At 38.3% G+C, this 26,177-nt stretch overlaps 2 protein-coding genes and 3 long non-coding RNA genes across 5 annotated transcripts; 4 read left to right on the top strand and 1 right to left on the bottom strand.

Moving 5' to 3' along the window:
- Positions 1-3,459: 3,459 nt before the first annotated feature.
- LOC110016081 (uncharacterized) lies at positions 3,460-3,855 on the top strand. The gene is made up of 2 exons (XR_002291358.3): positions 3,460-3,594; positions 3,677-3,855. It is a non-coding gene; the product is annotated as an uncharacterized LOC110016081 (long non-coding RNA).
- A 1,486-nt stretch (positions 3,856-5,341) lies between these two features.
- On the top strand, positions 5,342-10,130 carry LOC101173441 (protein AMBP-like). Its single transcript, XM_023960466.2, has 8 exons — positions 5,342-5,518; positions 6,670-6,812; positions 7,396-7,472; positions 8,371-8,487; positions 8,706-8,807; positions 8,959-9,014; positions 9,547-9,634; positions 9,731-10,130. The coding sequence occupies exons 1-8, from the start codon at positions 5,399-5,401 to the stop codon at positions 9,898-9,900; spliced, it is 873 nt and encodes a 290-aa protein (XP_023816234.1). The 5' UTR covers positions 5,342-5,398; the 3' UTR covers positions 9,901-10,130.
- Positions 10,131-12,410: 2,280 nt separating this feature from the next.
- On the top strand, positions 12,411-13,173 carry LOC144996368 (uncharacterized). Its single transcript, XR_013659345.1, has 3 exons — positions 12,411-12,504; positions 12,930-12,960; positions 13,037-13,173. It is a non-coding gene; the product is annotated as an uncharacterized LOC144996368 (long non-coding RNA).
- Positions 13,174-13,348: 175 nt separating this feature from the next.
- LOC144996366 (uncharacterized) lies at positions 13,349-14,586 on the bottom strand. The gene is made up of 2 exons (XR_013659342.1): positions 14,342-14,586; positions 13,349-13,715 (listed from the first exon to the last, which is right to left on the bottom strand). It is a non-coding gene; the product is annotated as an uncharacterized LOC144996366 (long non-coding RNA).
- A 1,928-nt stretch (positions 14,587-16,514) lies between these two features.
- LOC111948288 (protein AMBP-like) lies at positions 16,515-26,090 on the top strand. The gene is made up of 8 exons (XM_023960467.2): positions 16,515-16,687; positions 17,121-17,263; positions 17,847-17,923; positions 24,230-24,346; positions 24,576-24,677; positions 24,826-24,881; positions 25,627-25,714; positions 25,811-26,090. The coding sequence occupies exons 1-8, from the start codon at positions 16,568-16,570 to the stop codon at positions 25,978-25,980; spliced, it is 873 nt and encodes a 290-aa protein (XP_023816235.1). The 5' UTR covers positions 16,515-16,567; the 3' UTR covers positions 25,981-26,090.
- The last annotated feature ends 87 nt before the right edge of the window (positions 26,091-26,177 follow it).

The following is a 26,177-nucleotide window of genomic DNA, read 5'->3' as shown; positions in this document are numbered from 1 at the left end:
CTCTACTTGGGTATGCTAACTTTTCCCTCCCATTTATCTTGGAGACAGACGCCAGCAGTTTAGGTCTAGGTGCAGTCCTCTATCAGATTCAAGATGGGGAGAAGCGTGTTAAAGCATATGCCAGTAGGAGACTGAGAGTTGCAGAGAAGAATGATCGGAATTACAGCAGCATGAAGCTTGAGCTTCTCGCTTTAAAGTGGGCTGTATCTGAAAGTTCAGAGGTTATCTTTTGGGGGCCAAATTTACTGTGATGACAGACAATAATCCCCTGTGTCATCTCGACTCAGCAAGGTTGGGCGCTGTTGAACAGCGCTGGATAGCACAGTTGGCCCCGTTTGACTTTGACGTTCGTTATCGCCCTGGGAGATGTAACGCAGCAGCAGATGCACTGTCTAGGCAGCCGTTAGCAGGGGAGCCGGAAACAAATGGTGACGAGGAGTTTGATGGATGTATATCCATTTGCAACATGATTCAGAGAGGCACATCCCTTGACCCAGATTTGGTGTGTGAAGGTATCAAATGCTGTCAGGTTAGAGAGATGCGGGCTACAGCTGCTGAGCAGGTTGTTGAGAACAAAGATCTTCAAGGTAACACGCCAACTCTGCCAGGTTACTCAAAAGAGGAGTTGAGGCAGTTTCAACAAACAGACCCAACCATTAAGTCCTTTTGTCAGTTTTGGGATCAGAAGACAAAACCCACTTATCAGCAAAGGAGGAGTTTGGCTAAACCCGTCATCTCCCTGCTCAGACAGTGGTCAAGAATTATAGATGTAGATGGATTGTTATATCGTGTTATTGAGGATGATCACAAACTTGAGTGTCAACAACTTCTTTTGCCCGAATGTTTGAAAGATTCAGTACTTGCAAGTGTGCATAATCAGATGGGTCATCAAGGAATAGAGCGCACGCAGAACCTTTTGAAACAGAGGTGTTTCTGGGTTGGGATGTATGAAGATGTCGAGCGGTGGGTGAAACAGTGTGAAAGATGTATACTCACCAAACTGCCACAACCTCACATACGTACCCCTGTGAAACATTTTCTTGCTACATGCCCTCTTGAGGTAGTTGCAGTGGATTTTACGTTGTTGGAGCCAGCTTCCGATGGTCGACAGAATGTGTTAGTTGTAACTGATGTTTTCACCAAATTTACACAGGCGTTTCCAACACGAGATCAAAAAGCTGATACCACTGCGAAGGTCTTGCTCAGAGAGTGGTTTATGAAGTATGGGGTACCTGAGAGGTTACATTCCGATCAGGGAAGGAACTTTGAGAGTGAGGTCATTCAGGAACTGTGTAAATTGTATGGAGTTAAGAAAATGCGCACCACACCCCATCATCCCCAGGGTAATGCCCAGTGTGAGCATTTTAATAGGACTCTGCATGACCTCCTGCGCACGCTCCCACCAGAGAAAAAACGTAGGTGGCCTGAGTATTTGCCAGAGTTGATTTATGCCTACAATGTAACTCCACACGCCACCATGGGGTACTCACCGTACTATCTCCTGTATGGGGTACATCCACACCTCCCTGTAGATGCGTTGTTAAATCAAGATCAGGTGGTAGATAGAAAACATGACTGGTTGGTGGTTCGTCAGGAACGTCTGCATGAGGCCCGTAACAGAACTAGGCAGTATTCTGAACAAAAAGCAGCAGAACGGCTTGAACTGGAGAAGAGCAAAGTTTACTGTCCTCCTGTGGAAATAGGTCAATTAGTTTATCTCCGTCAGTGGCCCCAGGGTAGAAACAAAATTCAGGATGCCTGGAGTTCAGTGATTTACCGGGTCCTGGATGTGCAAGACAGCACACACACTGTGGAGCCATTGGAGGGTGGTCCCATCAAAAGGGTCCATCGAGTAAACCTAAGACCCTGTCCAGGCCCAGTTCCAGCACCAAGGAAATTGAAAAAGGACACTTCCACTTCTACTATAGCTGCTCCTGTGGAAGTTCGTAAAGAGAATCTGGAGTCAGACCCAGATTATGTACTGTTGGAGGAAACAACTTATCCACATTTGGACCAAGAACTGAACACAGACACTGATGGTGTTCCTGATTGCCAGGTCTTGGAGTCCTGGAGCACTGGTGGAACGGTTGGTGGTGGAACACCTCTCCCAGGTTCAGAACTAAAGGACATTGTGACAAACCGCATGTCTGGAAGAGATGCTGAGACAGAGGTGCTGTGAAATTAGTAATTTGATTTGTACAATTGTCGCTGCATTTTACGTGTGTTTTACAGCAGTGCTCGACGAAGCCAATGTTGTGACTGGTGATCAACTTTGCCGTCATTCCTGTTACAGTTCGGGCCACAGAGCACCTGCTGTAGTTATTCTTGTGTACTCTTTTTTTTCTTAAATTTGATCTTTTTCTCTCTTTTTGTTTTGTTTACACTTGTTTTCTTTCGTGATTTTGGAAGATCGGAAAGTGACTGGCTAAAAGAAGCATCTAGATGGCATAATAGATCCACATTTTGTTTTTGTTTTTTATCTTCCTGATTACCATTTTTTTTAAATCTGAAATCCTGAGTTACATTTTTGTTTTGGAATAAAAAACCCAAAGACAGTTTTGTGTCCTGTGCAGGCTTGAATTTGCCAGGCTACATTATGTTCAGAGCATGAGTTGCCATGGCAACTCGACCTACCCTGAAACATACCTCCATTTCTGGAACCGAAAGCTGAGGTTATCAACTTCCTTAGCCTCAAACTTATCGTGGGAGCTAGCATAACCTGCTTTCTGGAATACCCCCCTGGTGTGCCGTGGGATTTTTTTCAAGGTTAAAGTGGGCCATGGCTCACAAAAGGTTGAAAACTCTGCATTATTTTAATAAAATTTAAATTCAATAATAAAATGGCAATTGCAGATTATTATTTAAAAGTCAATACTTTCTTGTTGAAATTAGTATTTTAATGTGTGAATCTGTGTGTGACTGTGAAGTGCTTAAGGCCTTGAAGAAGGCATAAAAGTATACGTGTCACGGTACCCCCAGCCGGCTCCTCCTCATCATCAGGTCCACCTGCTGACACCAGCTGTGCCTCATCATCATCATCAGGGGCTGGACTCTTAAGGAGTGTGATGACTGCAGTCACACAAGATTATTATTAAGGTGAAGTGTACACTTTTCATTTGTAGTTGTGTGTATTTTTTTGCTATGATTATTTGTGTATATTGATTCTTTGTTTGAGTTTTCATGTGGAGCTGTACCGGCTTGAGGTGGCCAAGAGATGGTGCCAAATGGAGCGGCTTTCAAAAAGGGTTCTACCATTACCTGGACTCCATGGGGGAGGGAATGGGTTTCTCTGTTCTGCTTGTGTTGTGTTTTGTCTTAACCCCCCCCCCATTGTATCATTAGTGGTTCAATCCACTTACTTAAAAGTCCTCAGGTGTGTGTTAATGGGAGGTCAGTCTTTTGGGTTCTTTCCTAAGTCGCAAGTTTGTTCACCTCTTTTATGGGCCCTTTTAAAACTATGTTTGTTCAGTGGGATCCTTGACATTAAAAAGAATTTATTTTTGGACTAAATATCTGTGCTCTTGGCCGTGTTTGTCTGATCCATCACAAGGAGAACCAGGACCTGTACTCGACGCTAGTTCGTTGTACTCCACGGTGCTACTTCTGGCCGTCTCATGCATTGTCTCGCTCTGGTTCTCGCTTCCACGACTAATACCTTGTTTTGTTTATTGCTCAGGATCCTCTCCTCCTCTCGTCTGGAACACTTGGACTGAACTCACCTCTCGCTGATTCCTGTCTCGACGTCCCTCTGGCTTCCCTTTGGATCACGGTGTTCGCCCTCAAGAACCTCCAACCATCTTCTACGCATTCTGCCCTGCAAATCCTGTTCTACCACATTAAAACTTCTTATACTTACCAACTGCCTGTCGAGTATCCTTCCGGGTTCCAGCATCTGGGTCTGCCTCAGTCCGCTAGCAATGACAATACGCCATGTAACATCAAGTAAACGCTATTTAAGCTTCTAGTGTTACGTTTAAAAATGTTTTTTTTTTCTTCTAATTTTCAAAAGAACCTAATATAAGTTGACAAACCTATAGAAAATGTGTCATGCACCTGAAAGATTAATGTTTTAAAGTCTCAGACTATTTATCAGTATTCGGGGAAAAATATTCAGAAAGAAATTCAAACCTTAACCCTTGTGTTATCTTAGATGACCCCCCCCTTACTTTGACGTGTTCTCCCTACCATGACAAAGGTGGATAAAGGTGGAAAGCTTTCATGTAATCCATGGTTTCGCTCCATGAAACACGGGACCACGGTTCTTCATACAGATGAATTTATTGGCTCTTTATCCACAACTTCAACAACTCCACCAACTTCGCCAACTTCGCCAACTCCACCAACTCGCTGGCCGCATATATAATGAGGGAGGGATGTCCGTGAAGGAACAACAAAATATTCAAAACACTTTAACAGCTCTTAACTTCACTTGAACTTCTTTTCTTTGCAATTCACACGTCTTTTCCGGCTCTCCTGTGTTCTCATTAGAATTGTCCGTGCACAACACATCACGCCACAAAGGTTCCGCTTTGGTTTTCCTATTTAACTAAACAAAAAACAACACAAAAAAAATACAACCTAGCGTTGCAGCTAAACATGGACACCAGTGAGGTTCACAAATCATTGAAGAAAAAAGGTTTAGAGCACTGTCTAGTGGGTCTAGATGACCCAACTCCCAATGTTAAAGTGCCTAGATTAGCACAAGGGTTACAAGTGTTGAAACACCTTAAGCCTGTGCATATACACATAAATTTGTGTGTGTGATAAATAAATCATAATAAATTACTATTATCAAGTTAATTATTATAGGTCTGAACATCAATGTTTTCAGAAAAAAAAATCTTCTGGACTAAATGCCAGTGAGTGTCCAGACATGTTTTTCTTTTAGCGTCCAGACATGTAGGACTACAGGGATGAATGCAGGATTTGATTTCAGTATTTAGGAGAAACGCTAGGGGGTGCTGTAGTATAAAATAAGGATAATGTTTACTGTATTTTAAAAAAAAACTGTAAATAAGGGCTTACTACTCCAAAAACATCAAAAATTTTAAGACTTTCTTATTGTAAATATTATTAAATTACACCTAAATAAAACATGTGTTTTTTTTAGTGTACAGCTTCTATCTAAGGAGGGTTAAACTTTTTCCGAATCTAAAATCATGACAGGTGTTGATTTGTGGGTTTTGCTGCAGCTCTGTAGTCCAATGTCTGAGAGGTCATTTGCTTATTCTGGCAAGTTAGGCTGCAGAGACGGATGAAAAGTGGGAACTTTGCTCCTTGAAATGTTTGGTTTTTTGTTGGTTCTGAGCCTGATTACACACAGCTATAGGGTATATACACACGGCCCACAGACCAAGCATGCCCAGAGTCCATTTCAGTGTCAGACAGTTCTGACAGGATGGAAACAAATGCAGTTTTAATTTTTCTGCTGGCACTGGGATGGAGCCAGACCCTCCAGGGGCTTCCAATTATTCCAGATCCTCTTTACCCCACACAGGAGAACTTTGTTTTGATGAAGGTGAGAGATTGTCCTGATTACATTTTGTGATTATTAAAAATATTACGTATTAACTATTGGCCAGGTATATGGATATCTGCTCCTGTTAAAAAAACAACAACGTCTTTTCTGTATAACGTAATTCAAGAAAATGTATAAAGAAACTCTTATTTCAGGATATGAAGATAAGAGGATTTAAGGATCAACAGGTGTTTGAATAATTCCAAATCCATGTGTGAACTTGATTGTGGTGAAATAATCAAAGCTCTTTTAATTACAACCAATGAGTGTTACATTGTAATGTGCAATAATGATTACTGAAAGGTTTGAATTACAATTAATAAGCTATTGATTTTATTTACTTGATCTGCAATGTGTAGCAATAATTACTGGTTTGGTGTTATCATGTGTTCTAATGATAATCAATTATTATTACACATCGGTATCGTTACTGTTTACTGAAATCATGAATGAATGTTTTCTGAAGATCATCAATCATTTCTAGGCACTGGATTTTGTTACTTGACAAGAATCTATCTGATCAGAACCGTATTTAAAAACACTGTTAAACTATCAAATGAATGAACTCAGTAAGGGTGGGATTATATAAGCTTGCTTCTTCCCACTCCTTTTCAAGCAATAAATCAAACTCTACTTATACCTCAGTTAATTATCACTGTATTTAATTAAGCATATATGATTTAAGTGACATTTTTGTTTTGTTTTCTGTCTTTTTAATCTATGCATTTCATCATTTCTGTAATGAGTTTGATAAATATGTGTAAATTCTTTATTGCTTTGACTACAATGCTTGAAATAAATCAATAAAATCAAAATCAATAACGTAATCTTGTTCATGTTTAAGCGATAATAGCTGTTTGCTTTAGTTTAAGGACTCATTTTCAAGAAGAAAAACATGATTACATAATTAGTGCAAACAATTCATTTTTAACTTCAATGCAAAGTTTGCTTCCTGTCCAAAAAAAAGTTAAAGTTTAGTTCAGGTGAGACAAACATTTTCAGAACAAATATCTCAAATGTTTATTTTCTCGTTTGCATTTTCTTGCACTTTTGGGACAACTTTATGTTGTTCTTTTCTTAAAGTCCCTCATTTAGCATGCTTGACATCATAAAGCAAACCTTTATTTATGTAACGTTTCCCTCCCTGACAGTTTTTGGGAACATGGTATGACGTTGCCTTGGCAACTACGAGTCCTGACCTCCCAAAGCACAAGCAAAATACAGCTATAGGTAAACTGCTGGTGCAGAAAAGTGCTGTTGACACGAAGCTCAAGACGACCCGAACTGTGCTCAGGTTTGTTTGAAAATGCTTACCAAGGCTCATCAGTCATTCCCTGTGTTTCTCTGGGGACATTAAAGCAAATTATAGTAGAAGAGGCAACTTGGGATGTAACTTTGTCCTTTGGGACTCATAAATTTGAAACAAGAAAAATCTGTAAAAAAATCGGATCCCTTTATTAATGTTAGTTAATGTGTAATTAAGCATTAATTAACTATTCAATAAAGTGTTAGCCACTCTTACGCTTTATTTTTGCATTACCAATAGTATTATTTAATGTTAAAAAATTAGTTTGCAGTTTACAATTAAGGTAAAAATGGCTTCTTAATGGCTTTTGATGTCAAAAGGTGTCAATTTTAATTTAAATTATTGGAGTTATTTTGAGTGTTTATTCAATTTAACACTCCTGTTCACATACTGCCTTCTCATATGTTGTTTATTTTCCCTCTGCACATAATTTACTGACACATTGGATTTCTGAAGCTCTACATCAAATATACACACAACTAGAACTTACAAACATTGACCTAAAGACAGGAAGCTGCCAGTAAATGACTGGTTCTTCACTTAGGATGCATGTATGTGTGTGTTTGTGCAGATATGGGATTTGTAGGGAGGTTGTTCAAGATCTTGAGCTGACCAGCACCCACGGACGATTTTTCTACAATGTTAACCGTATGAAACATCTGTTTTCTTTTTGTCTCATTTGACCTGTACACAACCTTAAACCATAAGTGTGATCATTTTTTTCAGAACTGTTTTATACAACGCAAAAATATTGTCTGATTTCTGGGTTAAAGCCCATTTAACCCTTATGCTATCCTATGGGGTCAAGATGACCATTGACGTGTTCTCCCTACCATGAATAAGGTGGATAAAAATGGAAAGGATTTCATGTAATCCATAGACACCAGTGCCAAAATTCATTGAAGAAAAAAGGTTCAGTGCACTGTCTAGTGGGTCTAGATGACCCAAATCCCAATGTTAACGTGCCTAGAATAGCACAAGGGTTAAAAAGTAACACTTTGGAGCCAAGACCATTTACCCAGTAAACTATCAGAAGCTTTTTTGCACAAAAAAATAAATAGTTTGAACCTGTTTTTTTCAACTGTCAGACTTGTTTACCCCACCTTCTTTCCTGTTTACAGATAGGGTGGTATTTGAGACATAATGAGTATTATCCTATGAAGGCAAGCAGCATGACTTCAAAATGGCCCTATACAAACAAACGAACCCCATGCAGCCTCCATCTGTCCAATATTTTAAAATGGTTTTTCCATAGATATAAATGAAAAAATAAACCCTATACGGCATCAGTTTTACCTTTTTTATGTTAAAATTTAATCTTAAAAAATAAAAAACAAACAAAAGCAAAAATGTTTTAATACCTTGCAGAAATAGGCTAGTATTTTGTGTCTGGTTCTGATGCCCTAACATGATAGAAATCTGCAACATCTTGCTCTTCTGATTTTAAAAAGCTGCTTTCTCACAGTCTGAGATTTATCTTCTGGTCTGTTTGCAGAAAATGAACAGAATTTCTGATCAATTCTTGTGTTTGCTGTTTGTCTTTCAGGCACGGGAGCTGATGTGGACGCCTATGTGCTCCACACAAACTACGATGAATACGCTGTCATGATTATGATCAAGATTAGGGTCACGGGTGAAAAGATAATTACACTCAGGCTTTACAGTAAGTTATTTATTCCTTTTAGAGAGGGGAAAATAAAGCACATTGTTAGGATTTATAACACAATTTAGCTTTAAAGTTAAATTTGACACATTTTAGAGACGCATTTCTGTTCTTAATGATAGTCAAAAATGTTAGCTTTAACTTCTTCATGTTCCACACAACTTAAGGACAAAGGATAAAACTGTATAAATGCTAGAATTATTTTTTTTATCTCTCAGGTCGAACCATGACTGTGAGGCCCACTGTGCTGGAAGACTTTAAAACACTGGTCAAAGAGCAGCAACTGGGTGAAAACAACATCATCATCAAAGAAGACAAAGGTGAGGACTGTTTTGACTGAGATTGTATCAGATTTATAAAAAAAAAACACAACAAAAAAATGGGTTTGTAACATTCATTATAATTAGTGGCATAAGGTTTAAAAACTGTATTTGGCAGTATGGTGGAAATGTTTGAATTTTTTGTTTGCAGGTATATGTGTTCCTGAAAAGCCGGTCACAGAGCCAGAATCCCAACAAAACCCTCAGGTAGAAACTATTTTGATTAATTGGTTTTAACTCAATTCTACATCTGTAAAACATTTCTGTGACAACTAAAGGGGAATTAATAAAATCACAAAAAGACTTCTATTCTGTACAGTTAGGCCCAAATTCTTCACACCCCTGGCATTATTTTTAATGGTGGTTCTTGTACATCGTCTTATTTTCGCCTAAAATTTGCTTGTCCCTTTTCCAATCTGGAAGATTCTCCCCGATGAAAGAAAAACAACTAAGGAAAATTTTTTCCAAAGGGTATAACAAACTTCAGGTTGGACTGTAGCTATACCTGTTGAGTTTAAAAATAAATGTTTAATGATGAATGTGATCTCTCTTTTTTCTTTTAAAAACACTTTCATTTTCAAGTTGCCAATCTCTCACTGACCTCTGCAGAGACTCTAGCAGAGAAAGTTCTTTGGACTAGTTTTTCAAGTTGAAGATGTGTGCCTGTTCTCCAGGAGGCCTTCCCTGTTCTGAGTTTTTCTGCTAACTCTCACTGACTTGACGTGTTGCCTGTCTGCAGAGGGGGAGGAGACCGGTGGTGCCCTCTTTGTCTCCAGCAGACTTGGAAGCTTTTGAGGATGAGGCTTCCTCTCTGTTCAATGATTCTGGTACAGACATCATGTCATGACACATTTACACACATTTGTGATGAGAATACATTAAAAAAATCTCTGATTTGGTTTCCCTTCCATCTGCTTCCACAGGGGTGTGTGCACAAGCTCCAGATTCTGGGCTGTGTTTCGGGTATTTTGAGCGTTATTTCTACAACTTCAGAAAGGGGAGGTGTGAGATCTTCATCTACGGAGGCTGCCTTGGCAACCAGAACAACTTCTTAACTGAAAAAGAGTGTCTGCAGAGATGTCTCCCATACTGAAAAAAACAAAAAAAGATCTGTTGGGTTTAAAATTCTGGACATTGATTGCTCATAAAAAAAATCATGTTGAACCAATATAATTAATGCACATAAAAAAATCTTGTTCTACCGTAATGAACGCTTCTTTGTTACTACACCTAATGATTTTACATAAGCAAAAAATATTTTAGTATGCCAACCTTGTGTTTCTTCAAAAATTTTAAAAACAATAAAATGTTTTAACAACTTTATTTTTTGTTTGAAATTAACCAAATATTTAATTTAAATTGATACATTTTTTTCAGTGTTTTTCAACCAGTGTGCCGTGTCACACTAGTGTGCCGTGGGAGATGGTCCAGTGTGCTGTGGGAAATTGCCCTCATTAACTAATCTAAAAACATTTTCCATCTCCAGGATATCAGCTCTGTGTTCATCCAAACAGGTCCTGATAAAGCACAGAGTAGTTAAGAATATGAAAGATCATAAAATACTTTTTTCTTTGTGTTTATTTTATTTTATTAAAGATACTTTGATAAGAATGATGGTAGCGCGATTTTGCTGCAGCTTCAGCTGTTTTTTGGGAAAAGTTACGCCCCTGAATTGTTTCCACCAATTATTCTTGGGGGCTTAATCACATGTCATCAGTCTGAACCAATCAGAAGTGATTAAAGTCTTTACTTCTTTGTCCCAATTTAGCTCATAAAGTCTCTCAGTTCCAACAAAAATACTAGCTAATGCTCGTCTTTAGCGGTGTAGTTTTCCACAGAATCTGGTGTGAGACCGTGGAACAAGTGAACAAAACAATGAAGCTCAGAGTAGCGATCTCTGGGCGTTTGTTAACTACATCCCCCATGATGCATTGGGTTAAACTTACAGCGTCTCAGCGCACATTGAGATCTGTTGTTAAACGTCTTGAAAACGCAACAAACACACATCAAACAGTTTTAAATCTTCTAACTTAACTTTTATTACATCTTTTAGAAAAAACAGCTGCAAATTTCAGATTTTTCAGTCAGACAACTCATGCAGTAGTAATAATATTTATTTTCACATCTTTTAGTTTTGCCTCTTCATTCTTTGTTTGCCTTCACATTCTTGTTTTGCTTTCACATTATTGGCATTAACTTTCCTTTAAGTTAGCATTCACATTCCTCTAAGTCAGTGTTTTTCAACCTTTTTTGAGCCACGGCACACTTCAACCTAGACAAAAATCCCGCGGCACACCGGCATTATGTATTGATCAACAGTCCCTCCATGATCTCACATGCATTTTTGTGATAATTGTGGCAGAAAAAGCTGGAAGCTGCAGCTGTTTTTTTAAGATGTGATAAAAGTTATGTTAAAAGATTTAAAAACTGTTTGATTTGTGGTCGTTGTGGTTTCACGATGTTAAGAGGAGATAGTCGTGCGCCCAGACGCTCACACTGTCTCTTTAACCCAATGCATCATGGGAGATGTAGTTCATTAATCCGCCGAACGCAGAAAGACTAGCGTCTCTGAGCTTCATTGTTTTGTTCACTTGTTCCACGGTCCGACACCGGATTCTGTGGAAAACTACACCGCTAAAGACGAGCTTTAGCTGGTATTTTTCTTAGAACTGAGCAACTTTTTCAGCAGAATTCAGAACAAGGAAGTGAAAACTTTAACCACTTCTGATTGGTCAGACTGATGACATGTGAAGAAGATCCCAAGAATGATTGGTAGAGACAGTTAAAGGGGCGGAACTTTTCCTAACACAGCTGAAGCTGCGGCTAAATCGCGGTACCGTCAGTCTTATCAAAATGTATTTAATAGAGTCAAATAAATACAAAGAAAAAAGTATTTTACAATCTTTCATATTCCTTATTTCTTAGTGTTTTATCAGGACCTGTAGGGATGAACAAAGAACTGAAATCCTGGAGATGGAAAATGTTGTTAAATCAGTTAATGAGGGCAATTTCCCACATACGGCGGCCCTGAAGTGCAAAGCATTCAACAAATCACTCGATACAAAAACATTTTTAAGATCACAACAACAATTAAAAAAAATAAAAAAAAAATTTAAAAGCAGCATTACATTTTAGAAAACAAAACTAAATTTCAGAAACCAAAACTTGAAAAACAAAAATGAAAAAAAAAACATTTCAGAAAACAAAATTAATTTCCAGAAAAAAAAAGAAATATTAAAAAATGAAAACATTTCAGAAAACAAATTAATTTCCAGAAAAAAAGAAATTTTTAAAAAATGAAATATTAAAAATGAAAAACATTTCAGAACACAGAATTAATTTCCAGAAAACAAAACGAAATCTTCAAAAATGAAAAACATTTCCAAACCGGAAGAGGCAGGTACTATGGGACAACGCTGATTGGATGATGATTTTTGTCAATCATTTGAACTGAAAAGTATTTTAAATGAAGCGATGCCGGATTTTATCGTCCAAACAACAATGTACTATAACAATCCACGTATTTCCCATTTATATATCAAATAAAAATGCAGCAAACTGTTAATGAACTTTTAAATTATTTTTTTAACATTTCGCCTGACACACGATCACCCGGAAGTAGTTTGTGAGCACTTTTACTTTGAAAGCTGTGCGCTATGTCTACGGCTGCGAGGTTCACGCTGTCAATCATCTTCAGGTAAGAATCAATTCTGTGATCTTTTCTTTTGTCAGTCACATGTCTCTAAGGATGTTAATTTTAGGATGTTAATTAAAGTGCTGCTTTGAAAAGATTTTTTTTTTATCTTGCGCATGCGCAAAAGGAACCCGTTGGAGACGAACCGTCTTCACATGATAGCCGTTCCGTTTTCGGTGACAACATGAGAGAAAAAGCTCCGAGCCAGCCTGATTCTGTGATTTATACAGTAATTAAAGTAATTATATGGCATCAGTGTTGCTAAAAATCGACTTTAAGACTGAAATCAGTAAACAAGTTCTTATGGGAAATAATATTAAAGTGCATTGTATATTTTTGAACCATGCATATGCATATACTGACACTTAAAAATGAACTTTAAAAGTTTATAAAATACTTAATTGAATTAACATGTGCTATTTCTGCAGGTGAAGTTTCTCAAAGCGAAGTTCCAGAAAGGTTTGTGCTGCAGAAGAACAGATGGGAGCTCTACATGGAATACAAAAAGACTAAAGTCATTCATATCATTGTGCAGTGTACAGGCAAGTCACCAATGGCTTTAGCGTCGGGCTGATGATCTGGAAATCACATCTATGAGGAATCGCATCAAAAACTTGTACAACTCCAAACAACTTAATGTTCCTTTAAGCAAAACTCCAGTTTAAAATGTTCATATTAGGCTTGCTTCATTTAGGAGTTTTTCCATGTTTACCATTTTAGGTTTTAAAGCTTTATTAACAAAGTTGATGTTTGATTTTCAAAGCTGTTGTTTAGAAATGTTTCTTTGTCAATGAAAAAAATGAATGCTGACGTGAGGATTGTAATAATGGATATAAAAATAAACAAATTTATCTAATAGCAATGCAGTATATTTATTGAAAACTTAACATGAATACGTTATTCAGTAACAGAAACAAAGAAACAGTTGTGGATTTTCCTTTATGGGCTTCTTCATGCAGTCAATCAAATGTTGCGTTTACATTCAGCATTTACTCAGTGTACCTGTCAGTCACATTTATTAGAAGAAAAAATGCATCTGGGAAAAGTCTGTTTGTGCTTAACAACTATATCAAAAAGAGTCATGTCAGGAAAGGTTTGTCCACATTGCTGCTCAGCATCACATCCAGAGGAAGATGCACAGGTAAGGGAGCCCAGTTCCTGCTCGTACACGCTTGCAGCTTCCTCTGCACTGGACTCCAGCTCCATTGAAATCCCTGACAGAAATAAATGAATAAATAAAAAATCCCTGACAGAAAAACATCAGCTGCTGTTCATCTTTCATTCAGGAAAAAGTTGAGTTCATCAAAATCAGGAGAAAATGGGTTAAACCCGAAATTCATTAGGGAGGGGTCAAAACACCAAACTCAGAATAAAATACATTATTTCAGTCTTATAAAAATACATTCTAAAACAATTTGGTATTCCTCCTCTGCCTGAAAGACTAAAATGTTTTTTTAAAGATTTTTTTTACACTACAGACTTTGCCACCGTTAGTTACACACCTGGACGTGTCTGATGATGTGCACATCCAGTCATTTACTGTCATGTTTCTGTGCACTGACACACTCTAAAGTCACAGATCTTAATAAGTGTGAATAAGAAGCATTCATAAATGTTATTCTGAGACACAAACTGCTGCAGTTTACCAGACAGCTTTGCTGATTTATGCGGCTGGTACACCTGTCTGAGAATCCTGCCCACGTGACCCCCCCCCTCTCCAGCTGATGAGGTAACCTGTCATTAACATATGACTGAATGATCTTGAATCTGTCTGTAAACACCCACCTAGAAATCACGTTTAACGCTACATTTATTAGATCAAACAAATGTGCCTCCATACCTTATCTGTGGATGGCGGGACTGCATTTCCTGATGTCCGCCGTCTTTAACATCCGTTTCTTCGCAGCTGCTGCTTCAGACAGAATCCTCCCACGACATTTTGAAACATTTGTAAACCTGGTTGGTGTTGATATTTCTGTGTGCGCTCTGTCATCACATCCGCTAAATATTCACAGATTAACGTTTAAGTTAACGTTTTATCGTCCTTCCCTTTCATTGTTTACCTGCAGAACGGACGTCATCCACACAAACTACTTCCGGGTGACCGTTCTGCTTCAGACAAAATATTCAAAAAATAATTTAAACCTTCATTATCTGTTTGCTGCATTTTTGATTTAATATGTAAATGGGAAATACGTGGATTATTATGGTACATTGTTGTTTGGGCGATAAAATCCGGCATCGCTTCATTTAAAATGCTTTTCAGTTCAAATGATTGACAAACATCATCATCCAATCAGCGTTGTCCCATAGTACCTGCCTCTTCCGGTTTGGAAATGTTTTTCATTTTTGAAGATTTCGGTTTTTTTTCTGGAAATTAATTCTGTGTTCTGAAATGTTTTTCATTTTTTAATATTTCATTTTTTTTCTAAAATGTTTTTCATTTCTTAATATTTCAATTTTTTTCTGAAATGTTTTCATTTTTTTGTATTTCATTTTTTCTTTTCTGGAAATTAATTTTGTTTTCTGAAATGTTTTCATTTTTTAATATTTCTTTTTTTTCTGGAAATTAATTTTGTTTTCTGAAATGTTTTTTTTCTTTCTTTTCTTTTTTCTTTTTTATGTTTTGGTTTCTGAAATTTTGTTTTGTTTTTCTAAAATGTAATACTGCTTTTTAAATAGTTGCTGTGATCTTAAAAATGTTTTTGTATCAAGTGATTTGTTGAATGGTTTGCACTTCAGGGCCACCGTACCCACAGCACACTTGACCATCTCCCACGGCACACTAGTGTGACACGGCACACTGGTTGAAAAACACTGCTCTAAGTAAGCATTTCACATTCCTCTAAATAAGCATTTCACATTCCTCCAAGTAAGCATATCATATTGCCATTTCACATTCCTTTATAAATGGCATTTCACATTGATTTAGTTGGCATTTCACATTCCTTTAGTTTGGCATAAGACTCCGTGCAATTCCATGAGACAAATTTCCATAAACTTTTGGATAATAACTGCCCCTAACGGAGCTCAAAGGTGGAAGCCGGGGAGGACGGTGGGGCGAAGAACGCAGTGCTGCAGTTAAGAAGGATGAACAACTTACACACCTGGACTTAAATAGGATGCTGCACAGGTGAGTTGATTAACTGACTCGCCCTAGGGGAGTGGCCTAAGTAAAAGCCTGCCTGAGTTGCCTGCCCAAAATGCCCCCACGGTCGCTCACTTCTGCCACAATGATCACAAAAATGCACGTGAGATTGCGGAGGGGCTGTAGATCAATCCAGGCTATGAGTTTCTACTTTTTTTTTATTTTTGGATGCTGGTGTGTCGTGGGATTTTTTTCAAGGTTAAAGTGGGCCATGGCTCAAAAAAGGTTGAAAAACACTGCATAATTTTAATAAAATTTAAATTCAATAATAAAATGGCAATTGCAGATTATTATTTAAAAGTCAATACTTTCTTGTTGAAATTAGTATTTTAATGTGTGTGTGACTGTGAAGTGCTTAAGGCCTTGAAGAAGGCATAAAAGTATACGCCATGTAACATTAAGGTGGATAAAGCTGGAAAGTTTTCATGTAGGACTACAGGGATGGATGCAGGATTTGATTTCAGTATTTAGGAGAAACGCTAGGGGGTGTTGTAGTGTAAAATAGGGACAATGTGTACTGTATTTAAAAGAAACTGTAAATAAGGGCTTACTACTCCAAAAACATCAAAAATATTAAGACTTTCTTATTGCAAATATGATTAAATTACACCTAAATAAAACATTTGTTTTTTTTAGTGTACAGCTTCTATCTAAGGAGGGTTAAACTCTTTCCGAATCTAAAATCATGACAGGTGTTGATTTGTGGGTTTTGCTGCAGCAGTCCAATGTCTGAGAGGTCATTTGCTTATTTTGGCAGTTAGGCTGCAGAGACGGATGAAAAGTTGGAACTTTGCTCCTTGAAGTGTTCGTTTTTTTGTTGGTTCTGAGCCTGATTACACACAGCTATAGGGTACATAAACACGGCCCACAGACCTAGCATGCCCAGAGTCCATTTCAGTGTCAGACAGTTCTGACAGGATGGAAACAAATGCAGTTTTAATTTTTCTACTGGCACTGGGATGGAGCCAGACCCTCCAGGGGCTTCCAATTATTCCAGATCCTCTTTACCCAACACAGGAGAACTTTGTTTTGATGAAGGTGAGAGATTGTCCTGATTACATTTTGTGATTATTAAAAATATTACGTATTAACTATTGGCCAGGTATATGGATATCTGCTCCTGTTAAAAAAAACAACAACGTCTTTTCTGTATAACGTAATTTTGTTCATGTTTAAGCGAAAATAGCTGTTTGCTTTAGTTTTAGGACTCATTTTCAAGAAGAAAAACATGATTACATAATTAGTGTAAACAATTCATTTTTAACTTCAATGCAAAGTTTGCTTCATGTCCAAAAAAAAGTTAAAGTTTAGTTCAGGTGAGACAAACACTTTCAGAACAAATATCTGAAATGTTTATTTTCTCGTTTGCATTTTTCTTGCACTTTTTGGACAACTTTATGTTCTTCTTCATTTAGCTTCCTTGACATCATAAAGCAAACCTTTATTTATGTCACGTTTCCCTCCCTGACAGTTTTTGGGAACATGGTATGACGTTGCCTTGGTAACTACGAGTCCTGACGTCCCAAAGCACAAGCAAAATACAGCTATAGGTAAACTGCTGGTGCAGAAAAGTGCTGTTGACACGAAGCTCAAGACGACCCGAACTGTGCTCAGGTTTGTATGAAAATGCTTACCAAGGCTCATCAGTCATTCCCTGTGTTTCTCTGGGGACATTAAAGCAAATTATAGTAGCAGAGGCAACTTGGGATGTAACTTTGTCCTTTGGGACTCATAAATTTGAAACAAGAAAAATCTGTAAAAAAATCGGATCACTTTATTAATGTTAGTTAATGTGTAATTAAGCATTAATTAACTATTCAATAAAGTGTTAGCCACTCTCACGCTTTATTTTTGCATTACCAATAGTATTATTTAATGTTAAAACATTAGTTTGCAGTTTACAATTAAGGTAAAAATGGCTTCTTAATGGCTTTTGATGTCAAAAGGTGTCAATTTTAATCTAAATTATTGGAGTTATTTTGAGTGTTTATTCAATTTAACACTCCTGTTCACATACTGCCTTCTCATATGTTGTTTATTTTCCCTCTGCACATAATTTACTGACACATTGGATTTCTGGAGCTCTACATCAAATATACACACAACTAGAACTTACAAACATTGACCTAAAGACAGGAAGCTGCCAGTAAATGACTGGTTCTTCACTTAGGATGCATGTATGTGTGTGTTTGTGCAGATATGGGATTTGTAGGGAGGTTGTTCAAGATCTTGAGCTGACCAGCACCCACGGACGATTTTTCTACAATGTTAACCGTATGAAACATCTGTTTTCTTTTTGTCTCATTTGACCTGTACACAACCTTAAACCATAAGTGTGATCATTTTTTTCAGAACTGTTTTATACAACGCAGAAATATTGTCTGATTTCTGGGTTAAAGCCCATTTAACCCTTATGCTATCCTATGGGGTCAAGATAACTATTGACGTGTTCTCCCTACCATGAATAAGGTGGATAAAAGTGGAGAGGATTTCATGTAATCCATAGACACCAGTGCCAAAATTCATTGAAGAAAAAAGGTTCAGTGCACTGTCTAGTGGGTCTAGATGACCCAAATCCCAATGTTAACGTGCCTAGAATAGCACAAGGGTTAAAAAGTAACACTTTGGAGCCAAGACCATTTACCCAGTAAACTATCAGAAGCTTTTTCGCACAAAAAAAAGAAATAGTTTGAACCTGTTTTTTTCAACTGTCAGACTTGTTTACCCCACCTTCTTTCCTGTTTACAGATAGGGTGGTATTTGAGACATAATGAGTATTATCCTATGAAGGCAAGCAGCATGACTTCAAAATGGCCCTATACAAAACAAACGGACCCCATGCAGCCTCCATCTGTCCAATATTTTAAAATGGTTTTACCATAGATATAAATGAAAAACTAAACCCTATACGGCATCAGTTTTACCTTTTTATGTTAAAATTTAAACTTAAAAAATAAAAAACAAACAAAAGCAAAAATGTTTTAATACCTTGCAGAAGTAGGCTAGTATTTTGTGTCTGTTTCTGATGCCCTAACATAATAGAAATCTGCAACATCTTGCTCTTCTGATTTTAAAAAGCTGCTTTCTCACAGTCTGTTCATTATCGAGGGGAACCTTAGGATGTCCGCTCAGAGTAAGTCCAGGTTCCGTCGAGTCGTGATTCACGCAGGCGGTAATGATGCCCGACGGAGACAATCAGAGGTGGTTAAGTTAAACGTAACTTCGGTGTGTAAACTACGGTGGCCCAGAAGGGTCACAACACAACACATTAACTTTATACACAACACACTAACTTTACACACAACACACTAACTTTACACACAACAGATTAACTTTACACACAACACATTAACTTTACACACAACACATTAACTTAACACACAACACATTAACTCACAACACAACACAATAACTCACAACACAACACAATAACTCACAACACAACACATTAACTCACAACACAACACAATAACTCACAACACAACACAATAACTCACAACACAACACAATAACTCACAACACAACACATTAACTCACAACACAACACAATAACTCACAACACAACACATTAACTCACAACACAACACATTAACTCATGGCCCAGAAGGGTCACAACACAACACATTAACTTACCTCACAACACATTAACTCACAACGGAAGTAAAGCAGCAATTGAAGTGCTTTTATTCTGAAATTTCTACTGGGCTGAGCAGCTAACTACCTAACAGAAAGGTGACCCTTCTGGGCCACCGTAGTAAACTGGCTAAGACGATGTCCGACACTGTAATTTTCTCTGGTCCCCTGCCGAACTTAGTCAATGATGAAATGTACACCCGCTCTTCATCATTTAACCGCTGGCTTTCTAGATGGTGCCCAGAAAACGGCGGTGGTTTTGTGGATAATTGGAGCGCGTTTTGGGGGAAGCCCGGTCTCATGCGGAGAGACGGCGTCCATCCCACTCGGGACGGTGCCGCTCTTCTTTCTAGAAACATTTCTGCTAGCTTTAGTCTGTCAACTTGACAATCCAGAGACAGCAGTGTAAAACGCTCCTCTGAGCCTCCCTTAGGGTTAGTGCCGGTGCAAAACCCATGAAGGGAAAGTCAAGGAGGTTCGAGCTTTAGCTTATGTGCTGAAAGACAAATGAAAGGAGCGCGTCATAGAAACCTTACAGTGACTGACAGCAGTACTCACAAGCAGAATTATGATGTCATTAAATGCGGTTTATTAAACATTCGATCCATTTCCTCCAAGTCCCTCTTAGTCAATGAGTTGATCATTGATAACAACCTTAGTCTTTTAGCCTTAACAGAAACTTGGCTCCAACGTATGTTAGATTGAATGAAGCAACCCCCCCCCCCCCCCCCCCCCCACACACACACACACACACACTTATGCTAACTATCAGAAATCCAGGATTTCAGGGAAAGGAGGTGGTTTGGCAGTAATATCACAGTCTAGCTTACTTCTCAGCCCTAAAGTTAAAAATGCTTATAATTCATTTGAAAGCATCATATTGTCTTTAAGTCACCCAAACAGGAAAACTCCAAAACCTGTTTTACTCATAATTATTTATCGTACCCCCCCCCGGCCCATATTCAGAATTTTTAACTGAGTTTTCCGACTTCCTATCGACTATTGTCTTAGATTCTGATCAAACTATAATAATAGGGGATTTTAATATTCATGTTGATGACCCCAGTGACTGTCTAGGACAGTGTTTTTCAACCTTTTTTGAGCCACGGCACACTTTAACCTTGACAAAAATCCCGCGGCACACCAGCATCCAAAAAAATAGATAAATAAAAAAAAAAAGAAAAAGCTCAGTCTGTATTGATCTACAGCCGCTCTGCAATCTCACATGCATTTTTGTGATAATTGTTGCAGAAAACGCTGGAAGCTGCAGCTGTTTTTTCTAAAAGATGTATTAAAAATTCAGTCAAAAGATTCAAAAACTGTTTGATGTGTGTTCGTTGTTTTAAGACGTTAAGAGGAGAGACTCATTGTGCGCTAAGACAGTCACTTTACTGCATCATGGGAGATGTAGTGCCCGTAATCCGCCGACCGCAGAAAGACCAGCGTCTTTGAGCTTCATGGTTTTGTTCACTTGTTCCAGTCTGATACCAGATTCTGTGGAAAGCTACACCGCTAAAGACGAGCTTTAGCTGGTATTTTTGTTAGAACAGAGAGACTTTTTTTGCGCTAAATCGAAACAAGGAAGTGAATACTTTAACCACTTCTGATTGGTCAGACTGATGACATGTGATTAAGCCTTCAAGAATGATTGGTGGAGACAGTTAAAGGGGCGGGACTTTCCTTACACAGTTATAGCTGCAGCTAAATCGCGGTATCCCGTTATTCTTATCAAAATGTCTTTAATAGAATCAAATAAACACAAAGAAAAAATAATTTTATTATATTTCATATTCTTAACTTCTCAGTGTTTTATCAGGGCCTGTTTGGATGAACAAAGAGCTGATTTCCTGGAGATGGTAATTGCTTTTAGATCAGTTAATGAGGGCAATTTCTCACGGCACACTTGACCATCTCCCACGGCACACTAGTGTGCCGCGGCACACTGGTTGAAAAACACTGGTCTAGGAAATGCTTTTGCAGCTTTATTAGATGATGTTGGTTTCACTCAAAGTGTGAATGAACCCACTCACTGTCATAAGCACACCCTGGACCTTGTTTTAACCCATGGTATAGAGATCAACCAGCTGAGTGTCCTTCCTCTTAACCCCATCATTTCTGATCACTTTATGATTACCTTCCGGTTTACACTGGAACATCCTTCTGCCCCAGTGAATAAGAAACAGCTTAGAAGAACCTTAACTGAGCGTTCTGTGTCTGAGTTTAAACACACAGTTCAACCAGTACTTAGTGATATTCTGAGAAAATTCTCTGAGACCAGCTCCCATAGTATCAGTCCTAGTATAAATGACCACTTTGTTAATGATGCCTTACAAGCCCTCAGGAGTACACTTGATGCTGTTGCCCCCTTGAAACCTAAGTTCGTTAGACAAAACCGAGTAGCACCGTGGTTTAACGCTGAAACTCGTTCTCTTAAACAAGAAACCCGTAAGTTGGAAAGAGAATGGCGCCGCTCCGGTTCAGAGCAGTCTCTGGATATCTGGAAACATAGCCTATTAAATTATAAAAAAGCTCTGCGTAGAGCTAGAAGCCAGTACTATTCAACCTTAATATCAGAGAATGGAAACAATCCAAGATTTCTTTTTAGCACTATTGCTAAATTAACTCGCAGTCAGAGCTCAGTAGAACCACATGTTCCTGTTTCTCTCAGCTCTGATGATTTTCTTACATTTTTCAATAGTAAAATCTCAAATATTAGACATAAGTTAAATCAAGTTATTCCTACTATCAGCAACAGAACAGGCTGAAGCGGTAGAAATGGAGGCATCCATAGAAACCTCTGTAACATTAGACTGCTTCACTATTGTGGATCAAGCGGAAATAACATCAATTATCACGTCCTCCAAATCCTCAACGTGTCTGTTAGACCCAATTCCCGCAAGACTTTTTAAAGAAACGTTTCCCCTAATTAATGATCCCATATTAACAATGATAAATACCTCTCTGGAAACGGGTTACGTGCCACAGTCTTTTAAATATGCAGTTGTTAAACCTCTTCTGAAAAAGCCCAGTTTGGATCCTAGCATCTTGGCCAACTATAGACCGATATCAAACCTGCCCTTTATTTCTAAAATCCTAGAGTCAGTCTTGGGACCAATCCTGTTTACGCTTTATATGCTACCCCTAGGAAACATAATCAGGAAACACAGCATTAATTTTCATTGTTATGCCGACGATACGCAGTTGTATTTATCCATGAAGCCTGACCAGAATGACCAGATAGAGAAACTGAACGCCTGCATCAGTGACATCAAGACCTGGATGACAATTAATTACCTCCTCTTGAACCCAGAAAAAACTCAGTTCATTAAACTAGGTCTTAAAAACCTCAGAGATGCTCTGTCTGCTCAGATAGTCTCCCTGGATGGCATAAGTATAGCCCCTAATTCCACAGTTAGAAACCTTGGGGTTTTATTTGACCAGGATTTATCATTTAAGGCTCACATGTCTTAGGCATGTAGAACTGCCTTTTTTCCCCTGCGGAATATTGCTAAGATCAGAAATATACTTTCTAAGAGTGATGCTGAAAAACTCATCCATGCATTTGTTACGTCGAGGCTGGATTACTGTAACTCCTTGTTAGCAGCGTGTCCTAAGGGTTCCTTAAGAAGTCTCCAGCTTGTTCAGAATGCAGCAGCTTGATTGTTAGCTGGAACTAGCAGAAGAGATCACATCACTCTTGTGTTAGTTTCGCTCCATTGGCTCCCAGTTGATTCTAGAATCAAGTTCAAGATCCTCCTGTTAACCTGTAAGGCCTTAAATGGAATGGCCCCGTCCTATATTAAGGGCCTCATAGTCCCTTATCATCCAATAAGAACACTTCGCTCCCAAAATGCAGGACTGCTTGTGGTTCCTAGAATTAGTAAAAGTACGGTTGGAGGTAGAGCGTTTAGCCACCAAGCCCCTGTCTTAGGGAATAAGCTCCCAGCTCATGTAAGAGAGGCCAATTCAGTTTCTACATTCAAAGTTAGACTGAAAACATTCCTCTTTGGACAGGCTTATTGTCAGACTAGTTAGTATTCAGAGATTATTTAAATTAATGTTAATTTGTTTAAATTAAACTTAATAATAACTATTTGTTTCAAAAGGCTGCTAGAAGTTGAAGCTGGGGTAACTATGGTGCACTGGGGTTCTGTCCTCTTTTCTAATCTACTTCTACCCTTCCTCTCCTCTATTTTTGATTATTATTCATCATTTAGTTCTCCATGCCTCTGTTTTGTGCAATGCGATTCATGTATTGTCCTTCTTTCCCTCTCCCCTCCTGGGGAGTGGGAGTGTTTCCAGACTCCAGTTGGCTCATCCGTCCTCCTGTACCTGACCGTTTACCTCGCCTCTGCTCCTGCTCCTACACCTGGCTGTGGATCCTGCCTCTGGCTCGTCTCTGCTCTGTACCTGACCGAGTACCTCGTCTCTGCTCCTGCTCCTACACCTGGCTGTGGTTCCTGTCTCTGGCTCGACTCGCGCCTTTGACTGTCCCCCCTACCACAGCTGGATGAAGCTCGTCTGCTGGACTTTTATATATGTAGTTGTAGATTTAGATAAGTTAATTCTTCTCTAAGATTTCTGGTAAATCGCCTGTCCGTCCTGGGGGAGGATCCCTCCTTCATGTGGGCACCCCTGAGGTTTCTTCGTTTTTTCCGGAATCTGTTTTTTTTGGGAGTTTTTCCTTACCGCGAAGGGGGGTCTAAGGACAGGGATGCCAGTATAGCTTAGTCAGTTTGTTAGTTCATTTTAGTATTTTTCTATTGAACTCTTTGTATTCGTGATCCTTTTGATTTCATGTTTTACTTCGAAGCCCATCGAGACGACTGTTGTTGTGATTTTGGGCTATACAAATAAAATTGAATTGAATCGAATTATCTTCTGGTCTGTTTGCAGAAAATGAACAGAATTTCTGATCAATTCTTGCCTTTGCTGTTTGTCTTTCAGGGACGGGAGCTAATGTGGACGCCTATGTGCTCCACACAAACTACGATGAATATGCTGTCATGATTATGATCAAGATTAGGCTCACGGGTGAAAGGATAACTACACTCAGGCTTTACAGTAAGTTATTTATTCCCTTTAGAGAGGGGAAAATAAAGCAGATTGTTAGGATTTATAACACAATTGAAGGATTTATAACACAATTTAAAGTTAAATTTGAGACATTTTAGAGACGCATTTCTGTTCTTGATGATAGTCAAAAATGTTAGCTTTAACTTCTTCATGTTCCACACAACTTAAGGACACAGGATAAAACTGCATAAATGCTAGAATTATTTTTCTTTCTCAGGTCGAACCATGACTGTGAGGCCCACTGTGTTGGAAGACTTTAAAACACTGGTCAAAGAGCAGCAACTGGGTGAAGACAACATCATCATCAAAGAAGACAAAGGTGAAGACTGTTTTGACTGAGATTGTATCAGATTTATAAAAAAAACACAACAAAAAAACGGTTTGTAACATTCATTATAAGTAGTATCACAAGGTTTAAAAAATGTATTTGGCAGTATGGTGGAAATGTTTGAATTTTTTGTTTGCAGGTATATGTGTTCCTGAAAAGCCGGTCACAGAGCCAGAATCCCAGCAAAACCCTCAGGTAGAAACTATTTTGATTAACCCTTGTGCTATCCTAGGCACTTTAACATTGGGAGTTCGGTCATCTAGACCCACTAGACAGTGCGCTGAACCATTTTTTTCTTCAATGATTTGTGATCTTCACTGGTGTCCGTGGATTACATGAAATCTTTCCACCTTTATCCACCTTTGTCATGGTAGGGAGAACATGTCAATGCAAGGGTGGGGTCATCTAAGATAGCACAAGGGTTAACTGCTTTTAACTCAATTCTACTCTCTGTAAAAACATTTCTGTAACAACTAAGTGGAATTAAAATAAAACAGAAATTTTTTTTTACTTTTTACAGTTAGGCCCAAAATTCTTCCCATCCCTGGCATTATTTTTAATGGTGGTTCTTGTACATCATCTTATTTTCCCCTAAAATTTGCTTGTCCTTTTTCCAATCTGGAAGATTCTCCCCGATGAAAGAAAAACAACTAAGGAAAAATTTTTCCAAAGGGTATGACAAACTTCAGGTTGGACTGTAGCTATACCTGTTGAGTTTAAAAATAAATGTTTAATGATGAATGTGATCTCTCTTTTTTCTTTTAAAAACACTTTCGTTTTAAGTTGCCAAATTCTCACTGATCTCTGCAGAGACTCTAGCAGAGAAAGTTCTTTGGACTAGTTTTTCAAGTTGAAGATGTGTGCCTCTTCTCCAGGAGGCCTTCCCTATTCTGAGTTTTTCTGCTAACTCTGACTGACTTGACGTGTTGCCTGTCTGCAGAGGGGGAGGAGACCGGTGGTGCCCTCTTTGTCTCCAGCAGACTTGGAAGCTTTTGAGGATGAGGCTTCCTCTCTGTTCAATGATTCTGGTACAGACATCATGTCATGTCACATTTAAACACGTTTGTGATGAGAATACATTAAAAAAATCTCTGTTTTGGTTTCCCTTCCATCTGCTTCCACAGATGTGTGTACACTAGATCCAGATCCTGGGCCGTGTGAATGTTATTCCGAGCGTTATTTCTACAACTTCAAGAAGAGGAGGTGTGAGATCTTCATCTACGGATGCTGCAATGGCAACCAGAACAACTTCGAAACTGAACAAGAGTGTCTACGGAGATGTCGCCCTTACTGAAAAAAAAGATCTGTTGGATTTACATAAAAATCATGGACATTGGTTACGCGTAAAAACATGTTGAACCAATATAATTACTGCACATTAAAAAAGATCATGTTCTACTCTAATGAATGCTTTTTTGTTACTACACCTAATAATTTTACATAAACAAACAAGATTTTATTATGCCAAGCTTTTATTTTTTCAAACATTTA

Source organism: Oryzias latipes, chromosome 12 (genome assembly GCF_053564925.1).
Source record: "Oryzias latipes strain Hd-rR chromosome 12, Olatipes_Hd-rR_3.1".
Classification (NCBI taxonomy): domain Eukaryota; kingdom Metazoa; phylum Chordata; class Actinopteri; order Beloniformes; family Adrianichthyidae; genus Oryzias; species Oryzias latipes.
This window is presented reverse-complemented; position numbering and strand designations above follow the sequence as displayed.